The sequence below is a fragment of the Crocodylus porosus genome, unplaced genomic scaffold (assembly GCF_001723895.1).
Source record: "Crocodylus porosus isolate Cpor-Errol unplaced genomic scaffold, CroPor_comp1, whole genome shotgun sequence".
NCBI classification, from domain to species: domain Eukaryota; kingdom Metazoa; phylum Chordata; order Crocodylia; family Crocodylidae; genus Crocodylus; species Crocodylus porosus.
In genome coordinates, this window is record NW_017728948.1 from 10,029,450 (window position 1) to 10,056,444 (window position 26,995).

The 26,995-nt window shown below is 44.4% G+C and overlaps 2 protein-coding genes across 3 annotated transcripts in view; one reads left to right on the plus strand and one right to left on the minus strand.

Moving 5' to 3' along the window:
• Positions 1-16,065, plus strand: part of LOC109322135 (charged multivesicular body protein 3) — a 46,430-nt gene extending 30,365 nt beyond the window's left edge. The window contains exons 3-7 of one of the 2 annotated variants that reach the window (XM_019553028.1): positions 2,853-2,913; positions 9,674-9,853; positions 12,758-12,879; positions 14,379-14,493; positions 15,548-16,065. In XM_019553028.1, coding sequence (XP_019408573.1) covers positions 2,853-2,913; positions 9,674-9,853; positions 12,758-12,879; positions 14,379-14,493; positions 15,548-15,690 — 621 coding nt within the window. In that variant the 3' untranslated portion in view covers positions 15,691-16,065. The remainder of the gene's footprint in view (positions 1-2,852; positions 2,914-9,673; positions 9,854-12,757; positions 12,880-14,378; positions 14,494-15,547) is intronic. The other variant, XM_019553027.1, reaches the window with a different exon arrangement.
• A 1,674-nt stretch (positions 16,066-17,739) lies between these two features.
• The window catches only part of KDM3A (lysine demethylase 3A), a 49,333-nt gene continuing 40,077 nt past the window's right edge, over positions 17,740-26,995 (minus strand). The window contains exons 20-26 of the mRNA XM_019553310.1: positions 26,343-26,433; positions 25,317-25,447; positions 23,860-23,979; positions 23,627-23,766; positions 19,199-19,375; positions 18,986-19,120; positions 17,740-18,417 (exon numbers count right to left, since the gene is read on the minus strand). Of these exons, the coding sequence (XP_019408855.1) occupies positions 18,337-18,417; positions 18,986-19,120; positions 19,199-19,375; positions 23,627-23,766; positions 23,860-23,979; positions 25,317-25,447; positions 26,343-26,433 (875 nt within the window). The 3' untranslated portion in view covers positions 17,740-18,336. The remainder of the gene's footprint in view (positions 18,418-18,985; positions 19,121-19,198; positions 19,376-23,626; positions 23,767-23,859; positions 23,980-25,316; positions 25,448-26,342; positions 26,434-26,995) is intronic.

The window sequence follows — 26,995 nt, forward strand, 5'->3', positions numbered from 1 at the left end:
GGGCCTGCCCAGGCGGGGGGGTGGGGAATGGAGCCACAGGTAGCTTGTCTGCAAGAGGGGGGCAGCTCCTGCTGCTATGCACACCCCTGGGGGAGGCACAGGGTGGGGGGTATGTGCTCCCCCCTTCCCCCCCCCCGATTTGTGCTTGGGGCTGGAGGCTGCACTGACCTCTTCCTGGCAGGGGGCCTGGGCCAGGGCTGTATTTAGGGCAGGCAGTGACAGCACTGGGAGGGGGGACCATGGGGTGTGCTATGGCCACCCCAAAATTCCTCGTAGTCCCTCCTCCCAGTGCTGCTGCCTACCCTGAGCACAGCCCCAGCCAAGCCCCCACTCCAGGAAGAGGCTGGCCCAGCCCCTGGCCCTAAGCCTGCAGCAGGCAGCCCCCTGTGCACAAATCCAGGGGGCATATAGTCCCTATCCCTCTGCCAGGTGGGGGTGTGCAGTAGCAGGAACCACCCACAGCTCTGTCCCACGCCCTGCCCTGCCTCTGCCCCACTCCCTCCCTCACTGTGGGGACCTCAGTCTGCCCCCCCACCATGCCTTTTCCCACTCCCCTCCACAGACTTACTGGTCGGACACTACTCTCCAATCTGCCAGGCTGCATCTTGGCAATCGGATCGGTATCGACTTATATGGCTAGATTATAATTGACAATTGGTATCAACCAAAAAAATATTTATTGGTGCACCCCTAGATGTAAGGCTTGTTTCCATAGTAGAGGTGTAATTGTAGCTAATTTTGGGTCAGCTGGGAAATAGGTTTGTCTGTATAAATCTGAGCACTCGACTCATGGGAGCTTGTTCCAGGACACAAATATTGGAATAAATACTTGTGGAGTGCCCAGAAAAGTAGCTAGATTTGCTGACTGCTGTTAGTTGACAGTCCATTAACTGGAGTTTAATAATAATTCTAACGTGGACTTGCCTGAGGGGGGGTAGGCAGCCTTTTAAACACCTGCTTACCAAGCTGATGCTTGTGCTCAGGCTCACATCTCCTCACCCCAGCAATTTTGTGTAGTGCTGTGCTTGCCTGGCTCTCTGGAAGAATAAAGGAAACTAACCCTGGAAAGCAGAAGTGCACCAGTACATCGGTCCCATACCGTATCGGCACTGATATAAGGAAAATCGACATAATCGGAGGTTTTTGGCTGATGTGGCTGGTAGCATTGCCGATAAATGCCGCGTGCATACATGCAGTTGCAGGGCAGCACACAGATGATCAGAGTGCTGAAGATGTGATCAGGGCACCTGCATGGTAGGGACATCTGCAAGTGTGGTGCAGGGAGGCACTTGCAAGTTGGGCTGCCCAGGGGTTCATGGCTTGCACTGGTATGGCCCACACAGCGTGCAGCCCTCGCTGGTGTGATCTGTGCATCCTGTGGCCCCCAGCTGCTTAGTTAACATTGGCAGTCAAGGATGATTGTCTTGTCTGTGGATCGCAGAGTGGCTGACAAGGCCAATACAGGATCGACAGGTTCTATTGCAACTCAAGCATGTGTTTCCATGTGGGGTGGATGGCTCTGTATTCCTGATTAGGTCTATGGCACTGTTTCTTCCACTCCTGCTTTTCTATGTCCTGTTGTCATTGTGAGGTTTCAGAATACTGAGATCCTTGAAGTAGAGTCTTCGTCTATTTGGAGCGGTCCTGGACAATAGCCTCTCATGAGTTGATGCTGATGATGCATTTTTTTTCAAGTTTTTGAAGCGCTTTCTCTGCCCTCCTCTTGAGCATACACTTTGACTGAGCTGGGAGAATAGAACTAGCTTCAGGAATCAGAGTCGGACATCTGAATGACACTGCTGGTCCAGCAAAGTTTATATCGATGCTCATGGTATATGCTTGTTGATGCGTTTGTCTGTTGGCTGCTTAGTAGGACAGCCCTGATTTAAAAATCCCTAAGGGGTATGTCCTTGAATGAATGCCAGCGTCAAAATCAGTAGGACAACTATTGAAGAAGATGTGTCAGAAAGTTGCCTACAAGAGCAGATCATCCCCATTGCTGGTCACTTCCAGCAGACAATGTGGAATGCTGCTAGAAATGTATTTCTTCCAGTCTTGGTTTTCCTGATCTGGTTTTCTCTACACTTATCTTACTGCCCATAAAGGTTATACTGTTGCTAAAGGGAAGGAAAAACGAGCAGAGAGCAATCATGAAATAATGGGTTTTCATCTAAAGCCTGTAACTGAAAACTGCCAAATTTTCTCTGCAAATCCTGCAAAACTATCTAAGCCTCCACATACATGAATCTCTCTTCCTCTTTCCTCTTCTAGATGCACATTTTAAATTTGTTCCAGTGCTGCAGGTTTCATAAACAGTAGCTTGTTTTTGTTTGATAGGACTTACGTGGTGCTGGCCACTGAGGAGCACCAGGCACATTAGCTTCGGTGGCTGTCGAAGGCCTGATTCTGATGTTTTCACTCCGTGAGCAATGCTTGCTGTGGGACTGGTCCAAACATGTTCCATTGCACTTGCTCCACTAGAATTGTTTTCTGCAACTCCATGCTTGGTTATTGGAATAAGTTCTATTTGGATAAGTACAGATCTGCTGCATTTGCACATCAGAGCAGTTGTTCCATTCAGCGGGCCAACTGGAATCCCTTTCCAGGTCTGAATGTATTATATATGTACTCATGTGTACATCTTCTAAACTGGACAGAGTAGTCGTCTTGGAGTTCCTGCATGGCATGCGGAGCATGTACGTAACTCTGTCAGAGGCTTGTTTCCTAGGGAAAGGGGTGTGATGTCTTTCTAAAGAGCTTAGTTTGTGAATATGCTTTAAAAACCTACCTACAAAGCTCACTTCTTAAAAATGGGTCAGTTCAATGATATCTGCTTTCTTTTCTTTTTTTAGGTAAATGAATGGTCACTGAAGATGAGGAAAGAAATGAGAGTGATAGACAGACAGATTCGAGGTTTGTATCTTCACATCTTTTTCCTTTCTCTATCAGTTCCAATGAAAACGCTAGAAAAGCACCCTTGGACTTCTCAGGAACTTTAATCTATACATTCTAGATATAGAAATGAAAAATTGGATGAAAAGTCTAAACCTGCTCTTAGGATCACATACAGACTTGGTGTAAGCATTGGAAACCCTTCTGGAAGTCTGTATGGGGAAGATGTTTCAGAATTACTTAAGTCTCATACACTTTCAATACAAGTAACACTCCTAAATCCCATTTGGTAAAGTGACTTGAGTTTTACGGCCTAAGTTGCTTGGGCACTTCTGAAAACTTTAGTTTAGGTCAAACTATCCAGGAACCTCAGCTATGTAGGTCATATTTTAGGTGAAGCAAGCGTGCAATGGTGTACAGCAAATATAAAAATCAAGTGTAATTTACCTGTCATTTGAGGAAGTGGCAAACAGGAGGGTGTAAGATAAGGAACAAGGTCTTGCTTCCAGTAATCCAGGGGAGTTTTCTATTGACTTCAGTGGGTGCAGCATTAGGCCTTCTATATAGTCAGGGATGGGAAAGGTGCTTGGTCTTGAACTGTGTCGTTATATTTTCTGATTTGTTTCTTTCTCCACCTTCCCAGCAGCTGAAAAGTTTTAAAACTGAGCTGTTCACCAGGGTTTTCTCTGGGGCCATATTGGCAGAGGACTTTCTGTATTGGCTTTTGGTTACTGGATGTTTGTTTTTTATATGCCCAGTTCCTATTTAATCTCTTGGTAAGTCCAGATGTGTGCGCATGTGCAGTTGGTGGCACCTCAAAACTGTTTGAGGCACTGCAAACTGCACACAGTGCACATGCACCCATTCACCATACTGCAGATTAGCAGCATGGTGTCAAAATTTGACACTAGGAGAGCTGTGTCAAAAAAACCCCAAAAAACTGCCACCAAAAAAAGCAGCATAGTGCACATGGCATCAGTGTGCACGGTCAGAAATGGAGCCTGGCTGTCCAGAGCCACGCTATGACTGCTGGCCAAACTCCATACAGCCGGATCAGTGCTGCTGCTATCCTGGGACACCCCCCAGTCCCCAGGTAGGGCTGCTGGGGCAAAGGAGTTGGTCCCAACCTTTATCCCACCCAGTACAATTTGGCACGCACCAGAGTGTGCATGCAGGGGCGTGCCCTTGGGCAAAAAGCAGTAGGACAAATATGTGCTGCCGCTATTCATGCTGTGGGAAAATGTGTGCACTTGTCTGTATGTGCCCTCTGTGTCTGTCTGTAAAATGGGAACAGAGTCTGTGTACCTTATAGGAGCGCTGAGACTTTCTTATGTTCGTAAAGCGCTTTGACTTCCACATGTATCGGATGCTAGTCTTAAACAAGTCAGACGAGACTAATCCTATCTGCAAATTGTATGTTAGAGTTTATGCATGTTAAAAGAGCAAACTGGGTACATCATTGTTCTTGGTAATCACATTTACAAAGCTTTGTTTCATCTCAGTTTTAGAAGGGTTTAGTATTTCACTTGATGTAGCAGTATGGGATTAGTCTACATAGCAGACAGATTGAGGCAAGGAGATCAGACTGTCAGAACTTTTTTTTTTTAATGTCACTTTAAAGTATACAGCCTTGCTTTGTGTATGTTGAATCCAGGTAAGTAAGGTTACTTGGGATCTAATCATGGAAACATCTAGTTCTCAGAAGCTGTAGCTGGAAGGCAACAAAATGAGAGGCCTGTAAGATGCATGCATTTTGTACACCTATCAATGCAGCAGCCTGTTGTTAGGAAGCCAATGTAGTATGTCATTCAAAGTGTCTTCCTTCAAGCCTTCATCCTGGGTCAGACCTAGCCTCTTGAGGGGACTCCATTCAGAGTACATTGCTGTTTTGTGTAAGAACTGGGCCCCATCCATCATTTGCTGTTGACATGCCATGCTAATTGTCTGGATGTAGCAGCCATTGACCCAACATTTTACTGGGTGTGCTTGTGTTACTACAACAGTTGGCTTCAGATTCTAATGTACTAATACCCTGTTTCATACCATCTGTTACTGGATTGTTCTTGTTTTGATGATGCTTTTTGTTTGGTATGATTTGGTTTGGATAACCAGAATGTTGTTTCAAATTTTCCTGCATGTTCAGATAAATGGAATGTGTCCTATTCTGTCTGTGAGGATATTCATTAATGTAGGAGCAGTGTAGGACTTAGTCCTGCCAAGAACACTTTAACCAAAGAGCTTGAATTTCCAGTGCCCAAGAGCTGCATCACAGTCCCTTTTAACAGTTCATGCATGCATGCAAGGCACAGCTCTGTCCTCAAGCCAGCAGCCATGGAAGAGCTACCAGTGAACTGTCTTTGGCTCACTGGTGGGCTTTTAGTATTGCCTTCCAAAGACTGAGTTCACCACTCCTGTGGCACTCTCCCTTCTAGTGATTGCTAGCAGTCCCTTGTGTAACAACACTGTCCGTATATAAAAGCTGTCAGTTGATAGATCATGGCAGCTTGTTGTGTATTAAAATTATACAGGACTGTGCAAAACCTGGAAAATGCGTGTCAGACTTCGGTGACAAAACCATTTAAAATTGTTAGCTCCTGAGCAGAATGTGCTCAGCTCAGCTCAGTCAGTGTTTCTTTGTTGCTTAAGGCCAGTGACTAGCTTGCAGGAAAAAAGAATATTTCATTTTCTTAGTATCTTGCCTTCTAGCACCTCAGTTCCATTTAAAAAATGCAAGCTAAGCCTCTCGATACAACTGTGAATAAGAACACCTGTCTCCCAACAGACTGGGAAACAGGCATGAGGAAAATTAGTTTTATTGGACAGAAAGGAACCTCCAGGACTGTCCAACACCCTGCATGATACAGGATCTGCTATTCCTAAGCAGCAGTTTCTATTGTCCTGCTGTTCTGTTCTACTCCTCTTTGGATCTCCTCCAGTTTCTCAGCATCCCTAAAATGCCGTGCCCAGAACTGGACACAGTGGAGGCCTCCCCAGTGCTGAATAGTCAGTCACCTTGCTTATGTAGCAAACCACTGGCACAGCTGCATGGGAAAGCTGGGAATAAGATCTGTCTCTTCTGATCATCCTGTTACACTTCCTTTATAGTGAAGAAAATTCATACAGTTAGATTGTCTTGGCCCTTAAACCAGGTGAGTTATACCTACTGTAAAAATAGAGAACTATTGGCGCTCCTGGCCTCCTAAAAGGTCAGTGAGGAAGGCTTTGTGTAAAATGGATTAATCTTGGCATTTCCTGCACAATGGAGGGGATTTGTCTTCACTACCTTAAACACTCTTATGGGCACTTAGAGGCCCTGCCCCAGTGTCCTAGAAAGTACAGGGTCGTTTATACTATCTAGACAGCTCCCAGTTGCTTATAAGCATATATTCCTTGTGGCTAACAGGATGAAAACAACACTAAGCCAGACATTTCTGAAAGAGATTATTCGTTTTTGAAGAGAGAATGCTTTTGGTCCCTGTGGATTGGCTGAGCCTGATGTCTTAGAACATCTCTCATCAAATGACATTTGGCGAATGACTCATCCGAAGTAGAAGATTCATTAACTCCCACGCGAGAATCTGCATTGATGTCTCCGTTCCAACTGAGCCTGTGCCAAAAGTGCAGAACCCTACTTTGATGGATAGATTGTCAGCCAGCTCCAGACTCCCATCAGGGTAAAATTCTTCCCCTCTGCAGAGCTTGTTGCAACACTAAAAATCACAAGAAACATTTGTTTTGAACTTAGTTTCTTTGCAAGGGATTTCATTGAATCCTCTTTGCCGCAGTATATGCTTAGACCTTCAAACAGATGTAAGGATTCAGTGGGTGCAGGCTCTTGTAAGCTAGTTTTTCAGCCATCCTCCTGGAATGGACACATCCTGGGTCAGGAGAACAGAGCTGCACCAGCTTATCCCCTTGTTTCCTCTTGTGCATGTCTCAATGTGTGGCTCTCTTCTTTGGGTGCACTGTTTATGGCGTGTTTTCTTGCTGTGCATAGTCACAATTATGTCCTCACCTAGTTTAAATCTTCTGTACATTTTACTTGAGTCAAATCCTTTCCTTTAAAAAGGAGAGGCCTGGCTTTGTCAGAAAGCTTGTGAATTCCACTGTATCTCGATTCCAAAATACAATGATTGGAATCTATTTAGTACAGATTTAATTCCATATAGTACGTGTACTTCTTCACATACAGTACGTTTACATCAAAGACTGGGTGCAAAACTAGAGACCAAATCAGGTGTGAGGCAGCCACTCACATTTTCCTCAATCAATAAATCAATCATTTGATGTTTCCAGAGTAGAGGCTTTCCCTAGATAATACCATGTTGTCCCTGACTTCTTCGAGAGTGATTTCTAAATGCAAAAAAGTCGAAGTGTACCAGCTGCAAAATAATATTGCTTCCAAGACCTTGACACATGATGTGTGGACATCAGTGTAAACTGACTTAGACCAATGAGGGGGAAAAAAAAGGCAGACACAGAGTATATTTCTTATTGGAATCCATTGCTGAATTATCTAAGGGGGAGTATACACCAGTATTGGCATTACATGTCCTCAGTTATCCCAAGTTAGTCATTTGTTCAATGCAGCTAGGCTATTACCTCCCTAAGTCGGTAATCAGTGTTGTAATGGTGTCTACTGCAGCAGCAACTCAGGGATAATTGGTCATCTGTCTGCTCTGGGTCCCATGTAATCTGATGTAAATGATACCGTGTGAACATATTGTGTGTCTGGGTCCCAAGCTCTGTTAAATTGTGATGAAACGGTATAACCTGGAAGCCAGATGCAAAGATTAATTACTTAATGAACTATATATAACAAAAAAGTGAATGATTGTTCTGCAAGATGGAGTGAAGAGATTGGTTAGTACCTGCAGAGCGTACTGAGACTGTGGACCATGTGTTTACAGGTGCTTGCACACATGGTCTAAATTGGGGGCGGGCATTTATTTTGGGGGGGAAGGCTGCTTACTGAGTTTTGGCAAGCCATCGAGGGCCGCATGACAGGCAGCCGGGGGTAGGTAACTATTATTTTCTAAAAATTTTTAAGAGGTCCTGCGGGCCGAATAGAATGGCCTGGCGAGCCATATGTGGCCTGCGGGCCGCATTTTGCCCACCCTTGGTGTAAATATACAAGCGCTTTCAGCTTCCTTGAACGAGAGGAGCAGGGTGGATCTGTAATAGGCACTGTGGGCAGCTTTAGGCATCTTTGTGTCCTCGCCTCTCATCACGGTGTCTGAGCATCTTCGACAAAGGCCTTGCCTAACCCACAAACTAATTGGAAGGAAGCAAATGTCAGGGTTTTTCCTAAATTCATACATTGTAAGGCCAGAAGGGACCCGGGGAGATCATTGGGTCCAGCCCCCTGCACCAAGCAGGAAAGACAACTGGGGGTCAGGTGACCCCAGCAAGGTGACTGTCTAGTCTCCTCTTGAAGATTTCCAGGGCAGGCGACTGCACCATGTCTGGAGGAAGCCTATCCCTGACCGTGAATAAGTTTTTCCTAATGTTGAGCCTGAATCGGTCTTCCAGGAATTTGTGGAATATATTAAAGATGCTAATAGGACAGAGTTATTGTGTGAGAGGTGTGCCAGCAGGTGGATTTAGCATTTAGTTTTGAATGCCTGAAGCTGGCAGCCATCTACTTCACCCACCAGTGAGTTCCTTGCTGTCTGTCCAGCTCCTGGGAGCCTTTTTTCTCCTGTAGTTGTTGATCTATTTGGCAGCCTTTTCTTTCTTTCTTTTTGCTGCGGAGTGAAGCAGTTGTCACAAAAGGCTGATCTCATAGGAAGCTGGGGTCAGTACTACACAAAGGCTTTGGAAATCGGGAAAACAACCTGAACCTGGAGTGTGAGAGGAAGCCAGAGCAAAGACTGGATCGGAGTGATAAATTCCTGGCAATCTATGTTGATTTAAGAAGCCCATCTGTGGTTTCAGAACCAGATTTAGCTTTCTTTAGAACAGTGGTCCTCAACCTCATTGGACTTGAGGCACCCCTCCATAATGATTTTGAACTGAGTGATATTGAAACTTGAAAACTATTTTAATATTGCAGTGTTTGCCTCCTTGCAGAGGGGCTAGGCAGTGCAGTTGGGGGATCAGTCAGGCAAGGACAGGCGTGAGCCAGCACTTATCTGCTTATCTCCTCACACCTTCTGGCACCCCAGGGTGATGCAACACCCTGGTTGAGAATCTCGGTTTTGGGACAGCTGACTTTAATTGGTAAATAGGGAGAGCTTTAGTAACTCAGCCTTGATGCCCAGAATCCCTGGATCTATCTGGATACAATCCTGTGGCTGACTGTAGACAGAAATGAGTGCTCCTTGCTAGCACAGCTGTTTGGGGACCTGAATTACCATGCCGTGCCTTAGCAAGCAGCAGGTCTTCAAAAGAGTTTGGCAGTGACTTTCTTTGGGTGGGAGTTGTAATGGAGGAGGCAAGCATTTTCAAAATGCTCTTTCTTAGCAGAATCATTTCTGCCTTTTCAGGTGGGAGCTGATCTTAGCCAAGTACTGATGGTGTGACTGACTGCAAGGGAAATTATAGCATTGGAAATTGTACATAGATTTCACTCTTGAAACTTAAGTAACTATTCTGTTGGCAGTGCATGAGCCAAACATACATCAATGGCTGGCTTGATTCTTTAACGAGGGCTGGTATTGGAGTGGAAAGTGCTGTTATATTAACTTTGAAAGTGGATGCTCCACTGAGTAACAAGCATCTGCTCCAAAACTTTAGCAATTCCTGACTGTTGTCCATGTTTGCTTTTATTCTGATCCAGATATCCAGAGAGAAGAGGAGAAGGTGAAGCGGTCAATAAAAGATGCTGCCAAAAAGGGTCAAAAAGATGTGTGCGTAGTTTTGGCCAAGGAGATGATCCGCTCTCGGAAGGCTGTGAGCAAACTCTACGCGTCCAAAGCGCACATGAACTCTGTTCTCATGGGGATGAAGAACCAGCTTGGTGAGAACATCTTTTTGAACCTCAGTGAAATTACTGTTCCTTAGGGTAACTGCAGAGGTGAGACTTGACACGCATGGAAGAACAGGGACCAAACCCTGCCAGAATTTGGGAAAAGGTTGTATATTTGGATCCATGTCTACTTGACTCCGAGCCTGAAAACCGTATTTATACTTGAATCACCTGCTCTGTCATGGGAGTTTTTTCTCTAGTGATGCTCAGTAGTTTTCATACCTGGCATGAATACCATTGATACTGAATGCCGCCGTATCCCTGTACCACTCTGCCTGTTGAGGTTCTGTTATGGTCAGTTCTGGCAGGCTCTGGACGAGGTTTAGTTCATTCAGAAAAGCTTCCTGCATCTTATAAATAACTGGATCTGAAGCAAGAGTCGTGTGGACTGTAGTGCTTGAGGGAGGATATGATTTTATTATAAAAAATTAGGGAGCAGAGGAAGACTTTTTTTCCACTTTGAACCTGGACTGATCACTTATTCCATGCCACCCTTCTGCTTGGGCCCTCCCTCTCCCCTACCCCCTCCTTTGCCCAAACCCTTGCAGTCCATATTCAAATCTGTCTTGAGTATGCTTTCTGCAAGGTCTTTGGATCCCTCTCCATATTCCAGCTCCAGTAGCAATGAAGAAAAAAGGGATTTAGGGAAGACTTATAAGGGGCTGCCTGATGAGAGGAGCTCTGCAATGCAGATCTTTCTTTTTTTCTTTTTTTTTTTTTTTTCTTTCGATAAACCTCCTCTGGTCCACAAAGAACCATAGGATCGTGACTCATCAGAACTGTTTGTCTGGTCTGCCTGTGTCAATTCCACAGGGGAGGAAAAGCAGAGTCAAGAACAGCACGGGTATACAAGCAGCCTGCAAAAAGAATGGCTGATCAGTGACCTAGGAAACCTGAGGGGCAAAGTTGGACTGCAGGGAAAGGACTGGGGTAGGGAACCGTGATATTAGCTGACAGTTTGTGAGAAGAGTTGAGCCAGGAAGTGTGACTGCATAGTGGGGCCAGGAAGATGGCATCGGAAGTCAAAAAAGCAACATAAGGTGGAGACAGAAGTGGCAATTTTCTCTTGATCTGGCCCCCTGAAAGTGCTCCACAGCCATGACCAAACAAGTGCACAGCTGCAGAGCACTTAAAAGGACCCAATCCCAGCGCTGGAGGATGGTGCAGGCAGATTGGAGCACCTCAGGAGCTCCAATCCACCCATTCCCCCAACTCCAGCATGCCTGGGGAAGCCCCAGAACAAGCTCCCTCCCCTGCCTTCTACCCCTCCTGTCCAGACAGCACCAGAGCTGGGAGAGGAGGGGCAGAGCTAGGGTAGAGACACTGCAGAGACGGCCTCTTCAAATTGGAGCAATCCTCCAACAGCTAATGTCTGTTGGCTTGGCAGGATCCTTCTTAACTCATGGCACTTTCTGCAAAGCATCATGAGTTTAGGCCAGGGAGCTACATTTCTGTCTGCACCTATAGATGGTGATGCAGTTGCTGGCTGCTCTGGATGTCTGGCTTGCACACAAAATAGTGGCTGTACTTGCATTTTAAATTTCTTCAGAGTACTTTGTCCAGAGTGGATGCTAATGGATGTCTGTGTTTGACAGATTGTTGTGGGATCTGGGATGGTTTGGCTACAAGGTTAGTAAAGCAAACCTTGGAGTCAGTTTCAGAACGTGCAATTTTAATATTTATTTTATCCATTCAAGTACTGTAGTGAATTGATCTGAACTGTCAGTATGGTAAATCAGGAGACTAAAATCAGTGAGCGCGTCATGGTATAGAGGGACTTTAATTTTGTCCCAAATGAAAAATTTAAAGGCAATCTTTGTAGCAATGCTGCAGCAGATACTTTTTCCTGGTGTTAATAGGAATATTATAGCCAACACTTTTTATCATCAAAGGAGTAAAAAAGGAAGTTGGGATTCATAGCTGGTACTTCTGTTAGATTGCTTTTGGTTTGAACAGCTCTTGAGTGTCAGTGAAACCAAGATTTGTGCCATTACTGTAGCATCTTGGTATACTATCTGGGCTAACGTTAAACGCATTTATATGGTATGAACAGCAATACATGCAGTACACTGGCCTCTCTATAGAGGATTGTCACTTCTTCGCTCCTCTTAAAGTTGAGGTTTTGCAACAGTTTTTCATTCAGGATTTGACATTCAGGCAACTCCAAGTACCAGTAAAGAAATGCACTTGAGGTGCTTCAGAGAAACTGTATGTTGTGGTGGGTAGTTAAATTAGCCACCACAAAGAATACCGATAAAGCCACCCTAGAATGCAAGCTGGTCCAGCTTCTTGTTGAAAAAGTAGGTAATTGCCAATCATTTGGTTCAGTAATAACTTTCTGTAGTAGAGGTCAGGCTGGCCTGACTTCCTTGCGAAGGGTCGCAGTGACCTCCATAGGACTTCTAAGTCTCTGAGAATGTCAGACTTTAGAGACAACTTCATAGGAAATCAAGACAGCTGATTTTTGCAAGCAGTCAGGTCCCGTGGAGATGTTGCAGGGCTCGCTACCTGCATGGAAGCCTCAGTAAGGCTTCCCACCTGAGAAAAACAAGCAGGACCTGGGCTTTATACCTTCCTCTTCTAAAGTATGTACCAGTGGGGTCAAATCTGTCCTGCCACAGCTTTGGTAGTAGCTTTTGGGGAAACTTGTCAGGGGTGCTCATCATCTCAGCAGTACTTCAATAGAAATTCTTCAGGTCTTTCAGAAATGGGTGAGAGCAGGAGCTGCATCTCTTCCCTCTGTAGCAGCCAACCTTAAGCATAAAGATGACTGAGTAAATGGGCATTTCATTTCTTAATACTTACTTAGACTACAAAGGGAGAGGGATTTGTACAGGACTTGCGTTCTGCCAGAGGTAGGGCTCACTAAGAAGTTTTTCATGTTTTCTCTTCCAGCTGTTCTGAGAGTCGCGGGCTCATTACAGAAGAGCACGGAAGTCATGAAAGCCATGCAGAATCTAATAAAAATCCCTGAAATTCAGGCCACAATGAGAGAATTATCCAAAGAAATGATGAAGGTAAGATCTGTAAGGCAAGTGATAAACTTCATTAACAACTGAGATATTTCAAAGGAGTGGCCAGCCCCCAAGTGATGCCAGTAGCCTGTGTGTGGCACACAGCAGACTGGGCAGGGAGCAGGAAAATGGGGTGGGAGGCTGAAAGGAGAGCAACAGATCAGACACGAGAAGGGGATTGAAGTGGTGCTTGGGGAGGGCAGGAGGTTGGCCACCCCTGTTCTAGCATCTAACCACTGCAAACACATGGGAAGGCTGCCTGTGTCTCAGAGCTTATGTTGTAGATAGGGGAGACAGTAGAAGAGAAGAGGAGGCATGGTGGTGAAACTGGCTGGGAATTTTTCATCTGTTAAACTTCTGCAAATGATTGCGTCAGTGCGTCAGAAACGGACACTTTGCAGGGAGGTCCCTGTGTGGGCAAAGCTCTATTGAGGAAAGTGGCTCAGGTCTGCAATGAGATTTCTGCTGGAGAAATGGACTGATGTCTACCCTAGCATAGCTGATAGTCCAGAGGTTGGGAACTCACTTGGGATGTAGGGGCCAGGTTCAAATCCATGAAATGAATCAGGCAGGCTTTGAGCCTTTGTCTCTCGCATATTGGGTATGTGCTCCAATTACTGGGCTGCTGGGTGTTTGAGCAGTGCGTGCCTCCTCCTGATGTACAGTGGGGAATTTTCTAAAATTCTCAGCTGTGTACGGGGTGAGAAAACTATCATCTTTGTTTACTGCCATTAAAGGGAGACTGGTTAAAAGGAAAGATTTTGAAGCAGTTCTTTTCCTGTGTTCATACTTTAGACTTCATTATTCAGAACACTTGCACAATGCCATGCCCAAGCGATCTTTTCTTTTCTTTTCCTAAAGCATGTGACTTTGCGTTGTACTTAGAACAGTTTTGCAGTTTAGGTCACAAACCCTAAAAGGGGTTAATAATTTATACTTACACATTTCTCTTGTTCCCTGTGGAATTAACAGTACACAAAGAAAATCTGAGACTCTCATTAATGAATCAGTAACATACAGCGTAGGTTCTGAAAGGTTTCAGTGCTATCAGTTGAGAGTTAAACATTATTAATTGTTCAGCAGTACAGCTAAGAGTAGCTGCATGTTTGAGTAATCCAGTGAATAACTTCAGTTTGCCTCTTCTTCTGCCTTTTGGTTGTCCTTTGTCCCACTGGTATAAGGACAAACCTTGTGTTTCCCCTGCCAAAAAAACTTGAGCTGGGTGTATGTTTAAAGTAACAAAGAAACAAATTCTGCTGCACGCTAACCTCATGAGGAACTCTGAAAATCATAAGCAATTGTGAGTGGATGGTGCAATAGAGGACAGTGCCCTTGCTGTAGCAGGCTGCTCTAGGGAGCAAAGCTTAAGTTCCCCAGTGGGTCTGACTGCCATAGACCTATTTTGGAGCCAGGAGAGTAACTCAGCTTTCTTGAAGGTCCTGTTCTCCAGCTGGGCTTGACTAATCCCCAGAAATGAACATACTGCTCCTGTTACTCTTCAGGCAGGTATAATAGAGGAAATGCTGGAGGACACCTTTGAAAGTATGGAAGACCAAGAGGAAATGGAAGAGGAGGCAGAGATGGAAATTGATAAAATCCTGTTTGAAATCACAGCTGGTAAGTGTATGCACTTTGTGTGTGTGTCCAAAATAGCACACAAATGCCTGAAGTGGCAGAAGGTAGGTGCCAAAGTCTCCACAAGCAGTCAACAAAAGCAGTTTTTATGTGTACGTGCTCCTCCACCAACCCCTGCCCCCTGTATCCACCTGCAAGTTGCTTAGTGCCAAAAGTTCTGCTACCAGGCATGTCCAGAGGTACCACCAGCTATCTGGGATTGACTGTGCAGCTAGGAATGCAGCACTCATGGATCTGAAGGGTGTCAAAATGGAGCCTGATCCTGTAGCCCAGCAATGCAGATGTGTCCCTGGGAAGATTCTGAATTGTTCCCTGCTTCTGAGGATGTTTCTGAAGCTTATTAAGCAGGGACCAAAACCCACAACTAGCAACAACTTTTACTAGTGATGTGGACTTCATCGGGGCTATGCAGGCAGGCTCACATTTGTCTATGCTCTGTGCATCTTTCCTTTTGTACAGGCCCAGGTTCAGCAAGGCCATGGGGGTGGCATCATCCCAACCTAACCTGTAATCTGGTTAGCGCACTCTCTGAAGAGGTTTGAAGGCCCTTAAAAGTGGAGGGCCTGGAACTGAGGTCACCCATTTCCTGGGCATGTGCTGTGACCTTTAGGCTATTACATGAAAGGCAAATGCTCCCATCCTCTCTGCAGCCAAGTAATTTCCTGTCACTTTTCTTCTTTGATGTTTAGAAAGCTGCTCTGAATATCAGCCTCGCACTAGTATTGGCTCAGGGCTGTGGGTAGATGCTGGAGGCCAGGAGAGAGAGGGCTTCATATGTTCTTCTCATAAGGGACAGTAAACCTGGGCAGGCGGTAGGCCCCTTAATGACCAGGTGTATGTGGTCAGTAGCAAGTGGCTGGCTCAGTGGCATGCTCTTACCTCCTCGCTCTAGGAGGTCCATACTCAGTTATCACTGGCTGACTGCACATTTTAAAGGTACAAAAGTAACTTCTCAAGCAGCTGTTACCTACTTGATACATGCAGATGAGCAACTGTAACCACACACTCAAAGCTTCCTTCTCTGGCTTGTTTGCAGGGGCCTTGGGTAAAGCACCTAGTAAAGTTACAGATGCTCTTCCAGAACCTGAACCCATAGGTGCTGCCGCTGCTGCTGTTGCAGTTGAGGAGGAGGAAGATATTGAAGCAATGCAGTCACGCTTGGCTACACTCCGGAGCTAAATTCCTGGGTGCAGACTGACTTTTGGTTTGCTCTGGAATGTTCTATCCACGTACAGCTTTATATGTGAAAGTACCTTCTGTAATATACTTTTTTTTCCCCCCCTGGGTTTGTATTCTATAAGAAATTATTTTTACCATTTTTCTGTTAAACCTGTGAGAGGGTGTGGGGAAATGGAGGTGGGGCTGTGCTGTCTTGTATGATTTTCAAGAGAGAAAAACCCTGAAACTATGTTCTTTGCATCAAGTAGCATCTTCCCCCTAACAAAGCACTTTCATTGGCTTAAGTCTGCTGCCAAACCACTTGATGTTATCAAGTCTGTACATTTTTTTTTTTTTTCCTGAAACACTACAAGCACGTTTATTAAAATGTGTGCTTTTTAATCCTTGCCTCTCTTGAGTCTGCTTTGACCTTGCATTGCTGTTTTAAAGACCATGCTGTGTCCTATTTTGTTAAAGCTGGGAAAAATTGTCCAGAAAGGAAAGTCTAGTCTTCTTACAACATCCTTCCTCTAAGGCTCTCAAAGCATTTCATCCTAATCCTAAACTAATCCTCCCAGCAGTCACGATGATTACATTGTAGATAGCCCTGCTGCAGAGAAAAACAAGACTTGGTTCGGTGAATAGCCATAGAAGCAGTCACACTGTTTAAAGTTTGCAGTGCTCCCCACTCTTCCCAGAGCACTCTCCAGTAAGCCCCTTCCAGGACCACTAGCCTGGGTAGGTCACAGGGGAGCTATCTAGACACAGATGGTAAAAGCGCTCATGGGAGTAGGCTGGGGAGCTATTTCTCTTCCTTGTTCATGAATGGTTGTGAAGGTTCCTCCTAGCTGTAGGGATTTGGTCTTTCCCCACCAAGTGCCATGACTCTTCAGCAGGGAGTAAGGACAGTGGCTAAAAAAATAGGAGTCAGGCTTTCCAATTTTATGATTCCCACCACTTAAAGTTACTCCGCTACATGTAATCCAGGCCAGTCGGTACTCTCTAAAAGTAGGCACAGAAAGTTGAAACAAGTTTCCTCTATTCAAGGTGTAGAGTGATTGTTAGCTGGTCTCCCTTAGCAATAGCCTGCTTGCTAGGATACCTTGCATTAGGCATGATCCTTTGGGATAGGTTGTTCATGGCCACTGCACTTCTCTGTGGAAAACCATGCATTCAGCCCCCTACTGTGCCCTCTGTTCTTGTGCCTTCTCCCCACTTAATGGATGTAGGGCATCCCCAGAACATCCCTTAGTTCTGGAAAGAGTGTGGTTACTGTAGCCATAGTTTCTTCAAGTGCTTGTGCACATGTACACCACAAAGGACTCCAGAGATGAGGTGAGAGAGAAAAGTTTACCTGACCAAGGGATGACAGCCCTGCCAAGATCAGCTTCAGCTCTCAGTGCTGCTCATTGGGTTTTTTTCAGATGCTCTCTATCTCCACAAGCAGGAGCTGCAGTAGTCTACAACCCTCAAGAAAAGCAAACCCCACGTTCCTTTAGATCCTGTCTCAAAGACACCATAAGTGCTGAAAAGCTTGCAATTAAATATTTTTTTTGCAAAAATCCAGCTGGTCTAATAAGAGATATCACCTCTACCATGAGTTCTGATGCATACATAAAGGTGTTTGAAGTCTAATATAGCTTTCCACCCTGTCTGGAAGTCACTGTAAAAGCTTGGTGCTTTTGAGGTAAAAGATTGCCTTGTATACAAGTGGGGTGCAATTCAAAGTTTTCCTCTAGGAGTTGGCTTGGGAAAGACAAACGAATACCGGTAGATGTAAGCACTTGGCTTTGGGGGTGGGGGGTGGGTGGGAATCAGATTACCAGGGGCTGGACGGTCTCCTGGCTAGGCTGTTGCTACAGGAGAAAGTGCTGCCTAGTAGCAGTTTCTACCCTGGAAAATCCTGTGTGCTTACAATGGTGTAAAGTTCAAAATCACATGGGAATCACTTTGCAGAGAGGCTGAGAAAGAAACAATCTTTCAGTTCTACCTAGGAGTTGTATGGAGACCCTTCCACTATTAGGAACCAAGAATCAGAGAAGGCCACAAACACTAGTCTAAGCTGGGACATTAACATTTCAAACGGAGGCATTTTTACTGAAAAGGGCATTTAACATTTAGAAATTTAAATATATTTAACTAACAATGGTTAATCTCCATTCCATGTTAATATACAATAGCTCAATGCTAGTTCTACATTAATGTAACACTTAAGAACTGTATTCTCAGTACACTTAAGTGCAGGTTGGTTATTAAATCAAACAGCCTCATACTTCTTTCTAGTGCCCTTCCCCCCAACATAAATTTTAAAACCAAGTTTGATCTTTACAATGCATCTTGACTGATTAACATTGTTCAAACATAAATCTGGAATAGTCTCCAACATAAATTCTATAGAGGTATCTTTGTACAGCTTGGAGAGTAGCTCCGTATAAAGTTCAATTGCAACTGAGCATTCACAGTCTGGCACAGTCCGCAAATATTTCTACATATACATCTCTTGGGTTTGTAAACATTAGAAGAATACACAGAACAAAGTACCGCAATTTGCTGGTACTGCTGAAAGGAAGATGAGGTAACATTCATATCATCTCAGTCCACAGAGGTCCTGATGGAATAGTTTAAAACAGCTGCCAGTTTCATAGTGCATGGTTAAGGCTTGTCACATTATGGCCTACTGAGGCTGGATTCATTAGCTCTCAGTATCCCGACTGCATCCTTAACAGCGTGGTATATGACATTCTTCACCTAGCAGGGAAAAAAAGTCATCTTTAAAACTGTACAGATGATCTATATCAATTTGAAAAATTATAGCCATATATGTCCTTGAGACAATAAAAATGTTCTCTTCCCCCCACATGGCTTCCACCTGCTCAATGGTTCCACTGACTAAATTCAGAGAAATTCACTTAAAATTACCCCAAATAAAGGAGATAGCCACTTGTTAAAAGCCAAGTGGCCCCCAAGCCTATCACTGTATGCAAGTGTGGTGTGAGAGGTAGTTAGGAGTTCAGGGAGGTTGTATTCTGTTAGTGACAGCAAAACAAAGACATGCGGTAAAAAGTGCCAGAACCATTTAAAAGAATGTAAGAGGTTTATAAACCATTTACTAAAGCTACAAGTAATTGCCACTAGGGTCATTCTTCAAAACATGGTCACTTACAAATCGATTGAAGCATGAAACACAGGAGTTTTAATCCTCCTTTAGGTGCAACCCAAATACTGCACAGCGATTGACATCAACCAGATTAAAAAGTTATTTAACCAATTAAAAAAAAGAAAAGAAAAGCAGGAGGGGGCAAAGGGGAAGGGTTACCTGCAGTTTATCTTCATGGTTCGTATGTGTATGAGACAGATATCTGAATTCCTGAGTGAGCCAGAAGCAATGTTTGACATGTTCTGGAGAAACGAAGTCTTCTGCTACTTTAATACAACTGTACAGATTATGAACCTGAGAAAGAAGAGAGAGCTATTAGCCATGAGCAAAGCCTATGAAGACAGCAAATCTGAAAGTGCCATTTGTCCTTGCCTGATGAGGAGCTCCTGCTGGAATGAAAACTACATCTCCCAGAAACTGTACGATAGCCCAGCCTTGAACTCCGTACTCCTGATGAAGACGTTTCCTCAGAGATCGGTCCAAGTACCAACTCTGGTCATGAATGGGATCATGATCTACAGGATTCTCTTGACCTTGTTCTTCTGAGACCTGAAAAGGACAGTGACCCACCCAAAAGATGTTACGCACTGTATCAAACATCCATTTGTTATATTAGGTACGCACCCCTAAGCCAGACAATGGAACAATAACCAAAACCGTATGAATCAACAATGCTTATGTAACAGTTACAATGCAAGGTAGGATTCCTTCCATCACACTTGAAGATTTCTAAAGACAACAGCATAGCTTTATAGGCATACCTGTTCCCACAGGCTAGTTAACTAATCAAAAGTAAAAGATTCCACACTTGACTAACTGATCTTCCCACCCTCCTGTGAAGAAGGCAATTATCCCCAGTTAACAACTGAGAAGTAGAAGTGGAGGAATGAACTGGATTTGCCTGGGGCAGAGGCAGCCCATGTTGGAAACAGGACTGGAATCTGGTAATGCTATAGCCCAGTACAGCGCACGGCTGCTTGTCTTGTCATACAAATGTTTAAAGAGGGATGGACAAATGAACCTTGAAAATGCTCATTTAAGTCAAAACTTGAAAACTTTGTTACTGTTAACCTCCCATGCTGATTTAACATAGTGATTTGCCACTATTGCTTAAAACATAGCTGGGTGTACTGTTCTCCTCTCAACTTTCAGGAACTATTCTACCTTTTGCCTTTAAAACTTTCTGTGGACTTAAATTTATCCTGCCATGGGTTTGGTCTCCAATTCCCCCCATCCCCTTACCCCCAAAGCCACTCCAACAATCCATCTACCAATAACTTATTTTCTACTCCTTCGGACATTTCAAAGTTTCTAGGGTCAGAAGGGACCTGACCAGATCAGAGTCTGACCCCCTGCCTTGGGCAGGAATGAGCACTGGGATCATAATACCCCAGCCAGATATCTATCAAGCCTAGTCACTCTTGACACCCTTTCAGTTCCTGTGACATTGGATGTGTTCTATACATTTAAGGCCAGAAGTAGACATTGTGACAATTTAGTCTGACTTCCTACATAACTCGGGCCATAAGAGTGGTGTGAATTTCTCCAGGTCTAGTAGCTCTGGTCGAATGAAAGCATTTCCGTTTTAAATAACAATTTTCATCTAAAGGTTCCCAGTGGTGCAGAATCTCCCACAACCCTGGTTTAATTGTTTCAGTGGTTGAATTTAAAAGTAAATCAGAAAAATGCTAAAAGGAATATATATTTTTTAAATGTTATTTCCAAACCTCCCCTTTCTCCCCTTACAAATGTTCTGAAGCCAGACATCACTGGGGTTCTCACATCACTGAGATTCTGGCCGATCCCAGACAGATTTCAAAACCTGCCTGGTTCCTCACACCCTGCATACCAAGTTCTCTGCTGCCTGCCTGACCGGCTTCAAGTCAAGAGACTCAGACTTCTAGAGCCTGCAGCTGCAGCTGCCTGCTTGAGGGGACTGCCCTGAAGCAGGAGCTTGAGTCCCTTTCAAGGGGAAAACTAAACTATTTGGGTTTGGCTCTCAGGTGGAATGAAGCACGATTTCAACATGCAGAAGTCTTCCACAGGACAGAATCCTTTTCCCCACCCCCCCACTTCTGGGCTCCTCAATGAAAATTATGCCTTATTTCTAACTGTAGAGCTTTTGTCTCTGGATCTTGTTATGCTGTTGCCTGCTCGACTGGAGAGCCCTCTTACCAAGAGTGTTCCCCATGTTGATGCGTGTGCCCCAGTTCAGTTACTCCGTAACCTTCTCTTTGATAAACTAAATAGCGGGAACTTCAAAGAGCTCATGCTTTCCAGTCTCTCTCCCTTCTGTGGCTCTTCTCTGTACCCTCCCCAGTCTTTTCACACCCTTCTTGAAGTGCTGACACCAGAATGGAGAGTAGCACCACAGCATTTCAACCAGGGCCAAATACAAAGATACAACCACCTCAATTACCTTAGTTGGTTTTCTCCTTAATTCATTCAAAAAGAGAACCCGGGGAACTTCAGATCAGTTAATCTCACCTTCAATACCTGGAAAGTTACTGAAGGATATTATAAAAGAAATCCATTTGCAAGCATCTGAAGGAAAGGTTGATCATGAGCAGCCTGCATGGATTTGCTAAGAACAAGTTGTACCAAATAAGACTTGGTCTCTTTTGACAAAATAAATTCCTTGCGTCGATGAAGAGAGTGCAGTGGATATAGTGCATTTGAACTTCAGCAAGGCTTTTGACAAAGTCTCACACAATCTTCTTATAAACGAATCGGAGAAACATGAGCTGGACAAGTCTACTATAAGGCAGATAAACAACCTGGCTCAATAGTGAAGTTCAATTATAGACAGATCCATGTCAGAATGGCAGGTTTCAAGTGGAGTCCCCCAGGTTTCTCTCCACTGCCCAGTGCTGTTCAATATGTCTATTAATTATTTAGACGCCAGAATAGATTGCTTCTTGAGCACGTTTACAGACCACGTGGAACTGGGAAGGGCTGTGAACATGCTGGAAGACAGAAGTTCAATTCAGAAGGATCTTGACAGACTGGAGAGCTCGGCTGGAGCTAACAGGATGAAGTTTAATGCTGACAAATGCAAGGTGTCAAAAAATACAAATACACAGCAGGTGCCACTTGGCTGGATGGCAGCACTATGGAGAAGGATCTAGGAGTTATGGTTGATACAGTTTCATATTGAGTCTACAAATGTTATTTAGCTGTAAAAAAAGGCAAATGCCAGTTTTGGGATGCATTAACAGAAGTATGAAGTGCAAGACGTGGGAGGTGATAATGCCTCTTTACTGTAGATAAGGCCTAAACAGTACCAAGTATTGTGTGCAACTTTGGGCTCCACATTTTTAAAAGGATGTGGAGAAGTTAGAGAGGGTCCATAGGTGGGTGACAAAAAATGATAAAAGGGTGTGGAAGGCATATGAGATGTCAAAGTGCTTTTCCACAAGCTGAACAAGCCTAAGAGGGGACATGATAATCTTCAAATATCTGAAGGGCTGCCATAAAGAGGGAAAGCACCTTTGGTCTCTTGCTGCAGAGAATAGGACAGGGGCCAATAGCCTGAAGCTGCAGCAATGTAGGTTTAGACTGGATATCAGGAAAAACTTCTCTGTTAGAACAGTGAGACAGTGGAATAGACTACCTAGCAAAGTTGTGGCATCTCTATCACAGGATGCATCCAAGAGGAGGTTGGACAAGCAATGATCTATGAGTGGCTATGCCTATGCTCTACTATGGGCATCTTCTGGGTTTTGTTGTTCACTGCCTGGGGCTGGTAAGGACTTTCCCCCCTCCTGCTGCTACAAGTATCAGGGGGTGGGGGGGTTTACCTTCCTCAGAGGCATTGGGTGTTGGCTGCAGCCAGGGCTGAAGACTGACAGGGATGTGCCAATGCTCCTGCTGGGACTAAAACTTGGAAGAGAGGGTCTGCTCACAGTCAGCTCAAATGCCATAACTGGGATCAGGAAGTAACTTTATCCCACAGTCAGACTGGTACAGACCGGGATTTTTGCCTTCCTCCTTAGTGGGAGGTATGGCCATCTTCCTTGGATCTCTCAAGCATATTTTAACAACATTTACAGCAGGAGGACATTGGCCACTGTTGTCCCTATACCTTTACCTATGGCAGGTCAAGGTGTTATGTCCTGTGGTTGTGTCAGGATTCACTATGGTTTTGCTAATATGTTAGACAATGAATTTATATAGAATAGCTTGGATAGGAATGATCCGGCATCAGGGAGCAAATCGGCTCCTGCTCCTGCCTTAGGCAGGGGGTCAGACCTGATGATCTGTTTAGGTCCCTTCCGACCCCAAGTACTACAATGCTATGACCTCTGGGGGTCCTCCTTCCAGCTCTACTTTTCTACGATAAGGTTTTCATTAGCCCAAAGTATTGCACAGCAGAAGCTCATGTTCAGAACTTTATCCACAAGCCCTTTCCAGCATTGCTACTTGTCCTCCAGTCTACAAACATAAGAACACAAAACGGAAAAAGTGCTCCTCCTCCCCTCAAAGTCATCATACAACCCCCTGCATCTGCAGGTAAATCAATTGTCCAGAAGAGTCCACAAGAATATTTACTGCAAACTCATTGGTACACCACACCCACAAATTGTGCATGTGTGCAGCATTTATAAATTAAAAAAAAAAAAAAACCTACATGGCTCTAAAGAGAAGAAGATAATGCTTTCCCAGTGCAGTAGCAGAAAATTAGTATGGAGTAAAGAATGTAGGCCATATTTAGCCTAGGCGCATTACTGTATTTTTAGCTGCGCTGAAATTCTGCATTTCCAGCAACACACCCATTGCTCCATGGAACGTTTATCTGACCTTTTTCAGGAATTCCCGGATCTTCTCTGTATCTTTGGCAGCATAAATGTGCCACAGAGCTCCAGGTTTCTCTCGGCTTTCAGTAAAGCGCTTAATTGTCAACTCATCCGAGTCACCGTCTTGTATGGTTTTAAGTACTTCTGTCAGAGATGAGAGAGAGAGAGACAGAACAGACACTTACCACAAGGGCTCTGCTTCCTGCCACACATGACCCCAATGAACAAAAGTTTTACCTTCTTCCTGATTAACCTGCCCTCTGGGTATGCCCACATAAACCATAACATTGGCTGCATCTGAGACATCTAAATGGAGGTTTGTTGTGCCATATTTTCTATCTTCTGGAGTTATTAAACCTGAAAAGTTGAAGCAAATGAAATGGATCAGTGATCCAAGAAAGCAGCACTATTTGAAAAGCCAGAGGGTAGGCATTTAGAGTACATTTAACCTGACTGAAGCATTACAAAAGGTTTCCAGTACCCTGACTGAAGTGTTGCCCCACTATTGACTTATAAAATGCAGGCTTCAGAATTGGCTTACAGCCTACCACATTGTAGCCGTTTGCATCCACAGCTGACTTTGCTATGGCATACAGAAGTCAGGCACAAGATGTGCCAGGACAGTGTTTCTACAGTTATGTAGGCAGGGGAAATTCACCAAGCTCAGCCAAACAAGCCACAGCTGCTTCATGTAGGAGTAATGCCACATCTGCAAGGTATCATGTGCTGATTAATTAGCATAGCAGAAAGTTGACTGATGCAGTCACTCAGCAGTGCTAATTAGCCAGCCCACAGTGCCTTGTGGAGCCACTGCTTCCAAATTAAAAGGCTGCCTTGCCTGCAGAAGTTGCAGTGTGCTTCAGAGCTGCTGCTAGACATGATGAATTCCCTGTATAAATGAGATCTGTGATGATTCAGACTGGTCTAATTCTCAGACAATCCCTGTTCATGCTGCATAAGGCAGTTGAACTATCAACAATCATATTAAAAGTAAATAAGAGTCAAGCATCCAACAGAAGCATGCTTGAAAAATAAATTTTTCTATTCTTCAAGTTGCTGCATGCACATGGGTGAAGATCAGAAAAGATTTCAGGGAGAGTTAAAAGGAAGATATGGATCAAAGAAAGAGATCCTGAAAGATGGAGCAGAAGTAGCACAGAGCTGTGGGACAGTAACAAAGTACATGGATAACATATTGGAAGCGCAGCAGACTGAGTTCATGAATTACAGGACAAGTGTTACTAGCTTAAATGCAAGACAACAGAAGATCTACATGAAGCATATTCAACTAACTATTTCTGAGAACTGCTGGGGCTCCCAGCCAAACAATTTATTCCCTTGGTCAGTTCACCAAGATCACAACGACTCCACATCAGTGGCTCCCAACCTTTTTTTGCTGTGACCCTAAATCCAGGTCGTGACCCCTGCCGCTGACTCACTCATGCCTGGTTGTGCCAGCAGAGCCCAGGCCAGGCTGGGATTGTGGAGAGCAGCAGCAGTGCGAGTTGGATGGACCATGCACCGGGAGAGCCCCACAGGCAGGAGGGGTGGGGTGAGGGGCAGACCCCTGCAACCCTGATTTGGGTCGTGCCCCAAGGTTGGGAGCCTCTGCTCTACATAATTCTGAAGGCAGTAATTACTAGAACACACAAAGTGCAGGCTACAGAATTTTTTAAAAAAAAAATATTACTTACCATATGCATTGTACATTTTAGGACCCAAATCTGGTCGAACAAAATAGTTAGGAAGTCTCGAGGCAAGGTTGAGTTTGCCGCCCCTTCTAGTGTATTCTGGCAGTGGAATGTTATTCATCAAGTCATCAAATCTGCAACAGAACAAATACAATTCACGCTAAATAACAATATGGAAACCCACAGGCCAAATAAAAAGAGGGAAAGAAAATGTTTACTGTAATCAAAGTCTTGCATTACCACATATAGGGTCCCTTTACATGAGCATAGAGACCGCTCCAATGCGCTAGAATTCTCAATTAATCGAGTCTGCTTGAGCATGGCAATTACTGCTCCCCAGCAGCCTCCTGCATCTCCTGTATCAGCATCCCCATGCTCACTGAACGAGCTTTAGTTGAAATGCCCCACTGCCATTTTTAAGTGCAGGGACACTGATGCAGGAGATGTGGCAATGCTTTAATTAGAGTGGCTCTTGGAGCTGCTCTAATTAAAGCACCACCCTCCCCACCTCTGGGAGGAGCATGTAAAAGTGCCCAGTTATCCATGTCTAACAATGAAAGAAAAGGAGAAACAAGACATGAGAATGGCACAGATGTAATAGCTGGATTTAGTACATTAATTGTTCTACTGAAATATGCGGAAGCCTCTCATATCAACTATTTGTCCAATTTTCTAAACGCATGCAATTTTGGTGAAGACTTCTCAAATTTAACCCAGTTTAGGTTTGTCAAAACAAAACTTTACAGAACAAGCTGTGTTTTAGACTAAAGGTTATCACCCTACTGCACCAAGAGCTGAGATCATTTGAGAACTCATTCAAGAAGCTCACTGCATACTTGCAAAACTTGCATCTCACACCCAGCCATCTCACAGAAACAAGTGAAGTTTGACTGTATTACGCATCACTATTCAAAGCTGAAGTGGATGTTTCAAAATGGACAGCATTTAAGTACTCTTATTTGGCTGATGTACCAAATACAAGTAGTTACTACCCATTGCCCCAGTCCTCCATACGTGCAAAGTTCATACCGAGACGGCATCATGTCTCTGAAGTCTTCACCTGGAGGCCAGTCCTTCAGCTTCAACACCATTGGCTCTCCTTCTTCCGTCTTAAGGCGACCTAACATTATGAGTTGACAGTATCAGTTTCCTGCAATTTGTAAGTCTTATACTAAAAATGGTTTGTCTTAGACCCCATCAGTTGCAATTTAGCTTCAAGAAATCAATGCCCACTTCAGCCTTACAAACAGCTTCTCAATCTGCTTGGCTAAAGAACTGGTTAGAAATTAATTATTCAGTACCCCGTGCTGGAGTTTCTTACCCCCACTCTGTTCCTGCCCCCTTAAGAATAAGTGTTTTAAGAAGGCTCTCTCCAGATGGGGACAGAGGAGGAAGGTGGACAGGTAACAGGAATATGTTAAAGCCAAAAAACACAGTTCTCCTGGGAAATATTTCTGTTCTCTTTGAAGTAACCTCTTTGCCACTTGTCTAGCAAGCAACATAACCCTCCAGAAGATGGCATAAGGAGCTCCAGTTAATCCAGATTTGCATAACTACCCTCCCAAGGCAAACCAACCAGGGGAGCAGAGAAGCAAACAGAACAGTTTGCAAGCAATTCGCAGGTCAGTTTGCCACCCCTCTTTGAAGGTGAGCCTGAAAGGTAAGATCCTTTTTTAAAATGT